Source organism: Astatotilapia calliptera, chromosome 2 (assembly GCF_964374335.1).
Source record: "Astatotilapia calliptera chromosome 2, fAstCal68.1, whole genome shotgun sequence".
NCBI classification, from domain to species: Eukaryota; Metazoa; Chordata; class Actinopteri; order Cichliformes; family Cichlidae; genus Astatotilapia; species Astatotilapia calliptera.
This window is the reverse complement of record NC_137423.1, coordinates 3,759,435-3,762,455: the sequence shown is the minus strand read 5'-3', so window position 1 is coordinate 3,762,455 and position 3,021 is coordinate 3,759,435. Positions and strand designations below refer to the sequence as shown.

Sequence of the window (3,021 nt, the reverse complement as noted above, 5' to 3'; positions counted from 1 at the left end):
GCATGCTATCAAAAACTTTCTATCAGATACAGTTTATCAAGAAAACTCTTGTTTCTTTTCTCTGATCACAACTGTGAATGTGAGTAAAACTGTAAAGATAAATCTCTGCAGAGTTTAATTCAACACCTCAAATGCAGTGTCAGCTCAGTGACTGCCACCACAGAGTGACAGAAGTGGCTGAATTATGTATTTATTTGTATTCTGCAAAAGTCTGCAAGTCTCATCTCCGATGCCACCAGTTCCCACAAAATGGTCTTTTAAACAATTTTTTATTTTGCACTTTATCAGGAAAAATAAGGTGTCTTTGGTTCACTGTACAATAATATTTACAATATCTACAGGGAGAAAACTGACAAAGAGACAAGAAGCACAGGAAGCAACGACAATGACGTATGTGCCTTGTAATACATTACACATCCAAACATTGGACTCGTGGGATTTTCTTTGGGACATTGTAGGAAAAAAACTGCCTTAAAGATGTTTCCATTGTGCCTGTTTTTTCTTTTAAGCTTTTGCTACCAAATTCTTACTAGATCCCAACATACCATACCCCATCCTTCACTTATTTTGCTACTGTTAGTATTTGCGAAATGTTACAGCTTAACCACAAAATACTGTTATCATTCAGATTTTAGGATTTTCCAAAGTGGCTTTAACAAGCATGCAAAAATTTCTTGCAACATGCCAGCAAAGAATGTCTAGTGTCTCAGTGTCTCACTCTGTGCACGAGGCACACACATTTCCTCTTGTACATTTGGCTTGAAAAAGGTGTTAGTTAAAGTGTTCTATGTAATACAGAGAGAGGTGAAAATAGGAGCAAGCAGCAATGTTTGTTGCATGGCCATTTCTGCTGCACTAATGATGACTATTCCTTCCCAATCAAAACAACATTTCAAGTGCATTACACAGTAATAAATGACACAAAATGTCCTGAGAATCCAAAAGTCATTCACACAAAGACATTTTTTTAAAAACTGAAAGGCTAGTTGAGGGTGACTACACCCACCTAAATGCAAGGCACTCCAAGTTGTGTCACAGGAAGTGCACGTTTAATGTACTCAGCAGTCTGACCTATCGACCTACGTTGCTGATTATCGACAAGTCTCCAAGAAGAAGACAATGTGAAGATGATTGTGTTTTGGATTGCACTGAATCTTCTTCATCAAGGATGTAAGTGCTTTTTTATTCAGTCTTAAATGCTCATAGTCAAGACATGCATGTCAGCTGAGTCATATTGGATCATACATTGTTACTCAATGTGCTTTAATGTGTTATGTCAGATGCACTGGTTTCACAAATTACTGTTCAAGCTGGAGAACCTGCAACCTTCATCTGTAGTCTACCTCACACAGAGGTCCTCCCTCGACAAGTCCACTGGTATAAACAGAGTGGCGGGGATACACTGAAAGTAATTGTGACAGTGCGGAAATCTAAACCACCTGAGTATGCACAAGATTTTCCTAAATCCAGATGGGAGATAAAAAGCAACAGCAGTTTTAGTAACCTGACCATTTTGAGGACAATTCAAGAAGATGAGGGAATGTATCACTGTGGAGTCTCCGAGTGGCTTGCAGACATTATATGGACTGGGATGCATTTATTAATAAAAGGTAATGACAAAATCAGTACATTTCAAAATATCTCATTTTTAATATTTTTTTTATTTTGTTTCATTTCTTTTTATGGTGTTTTTTTTAATTGCTGAGGCTTTCACCAGAATCTAACTTTATGTGTTTTAAATGCACATTTGTTATTATTTTGGCAGTGTTATTAGTAGTAGAGTATTAATTTAAAATTATTTTAAAAAAATAGTGTGCTTCTAATTTAATATACACAATTCCTAAATTAAAAATTTATAACAAAGCTTGTATAACTTAAAAAAAAACCTTTATGTCCAACAGGAAAAAATCAGAGCATTTCCAACTCTTCTGTTGCTCAGAGTTCGACAGTATCATCTGGAACTAAGCCAGACATCCATGGTAACGCAATCATCGGTCTATCAATTAAAACATTTTGATATACTCTAACTGTCAGATCTTTTATTCATATTGTTCCAGGAAGCAGCATATGGTCACACAGATCCGGGGCAGTTATTTTTATGCTGTGTGCTGTCTTGGCTATAAGCCTGATTGTTATAGCTATCCTTATTGCTGCAATGAAGAAAGATGACACGCAATATTGCAAAGGTAATAGCAGCTATTCAGAAAACAGCATTATATTTGAATTGCTGCATTCATAGTTCTTGTTTTTTTTTCATATTCCATAATGTAGGTGTTGTTCCCCTGCGAAAAAACACTGGTATCCAGAAAACTCAACAGGTAAAGTAGTAAACGACTGAATTAACCTCATCAGAATGAAATGTTACTTTTGACATTTTGTTTTTTCCCCTTAGAAAGCAGAGGATGTGTGGTTTTACTCTGCTGCAGTCTTTGCCATGATGGGAACTGACAGAGGTGGGACAACAGATGCAGCTGAGAGGGAGAGACTCCACACTGCTGTCAAGGCCTTTGGGCTGGATTAATGAGCCTTTTGGATCCACTGAATAATTTAGGTGTTTCTTTTATGTCACAGTAGAGTACACCTAATATTAGGTATATTAGATACCATTGTAAGCTTAAAAATGTATTTTAGTTAAACTTCTGTTTAAGCATAAACTTCTACATCTGTATACATGCATGCAACCTTTTCAGTCTGGCTAGGGACATTACTTTACACTTTTCTGAATTAAGTCTCAGGCTTACTTTCACAAAAGCAAAAGGCTGAGTTATACAATACTATGTAAAGAAAACTACTGTTGTCAAACGTAAAGACCTAAGTGGGGATGCACTTGTAGTGAAGTGGAGGAACACATTTTCAAAGACGTTTTCTTGTAACATCATAATATGTAAATAAATAAAACACTTTCTAGTACCAAACTGTGGCTTTTGGTGTGATTTGTAGCACTTTTATTTCACTATAAGAAGGTACTTAGGTTTCCTCTTAAAGCACTATTAGAGCACAACTAAAACTACAACACCAGTA

At 36.1% G+C, this 3,021-nt stretch overlaps 1 protein-coding gene across 1 annotated transcript; it reads left to right on the top strand.

The window, feature by feature from the left end:
- Window positions 1-577: 577 nt before the first annotated feature.
- LOC113028519 (uncharacterized) lies at window positions 578-2,909 on the top strand. Its single transcript, XM_026178855.2, has 6 exons — window positions 578-1,170; window positions 1,281-1,610; window positions 1,902-1,979; window positions 2,058-2,186; window positions 2,272-2,318; window positions 2,393-2,909. The coding sequence occupies exons 1-6, from the start codon at window positions 1,128-1,130 to the stop codon at window positions 2,519-2,521; spliced, it is 756 nt and encodes a 251-aa protein (XP_026034640.2). The 5' UTR covers window positions 578-1,127; the 3' UTR covers window positions 2,522-2,909.
- The last annotated feature ends 112 nt before the right edge of the window (window positions 2,910-3,021 follow it).

What these genes read in the sequence shown, in the direction of transcription:
- LOC113028519 (XM_026178855.2), top strand. Translation starts at nt 1,128, where the DNA reads ATGATTGTGTTTTGGATTGCACTGAATCTTCTTCATCAAGGAT. An exon ending in TGACACGCAATATTGCAAAG is followed by an intron (nt 2,187 to 2,271) that starts GTAATAGCAGCT and finishes TCCATAATGTAG; the next exon opens with GTGTTGTTCCCCTGCGAAAA. An exon ending in GTATCCAGAAAACTCAACAG is followed by an intron (nt 2,319 to 2,392) that starts GTAAAGTAGTAA and finishes TTTTCCCCTTAG; the next exon opens with AAAGCAGAGGATGTGTGGTT.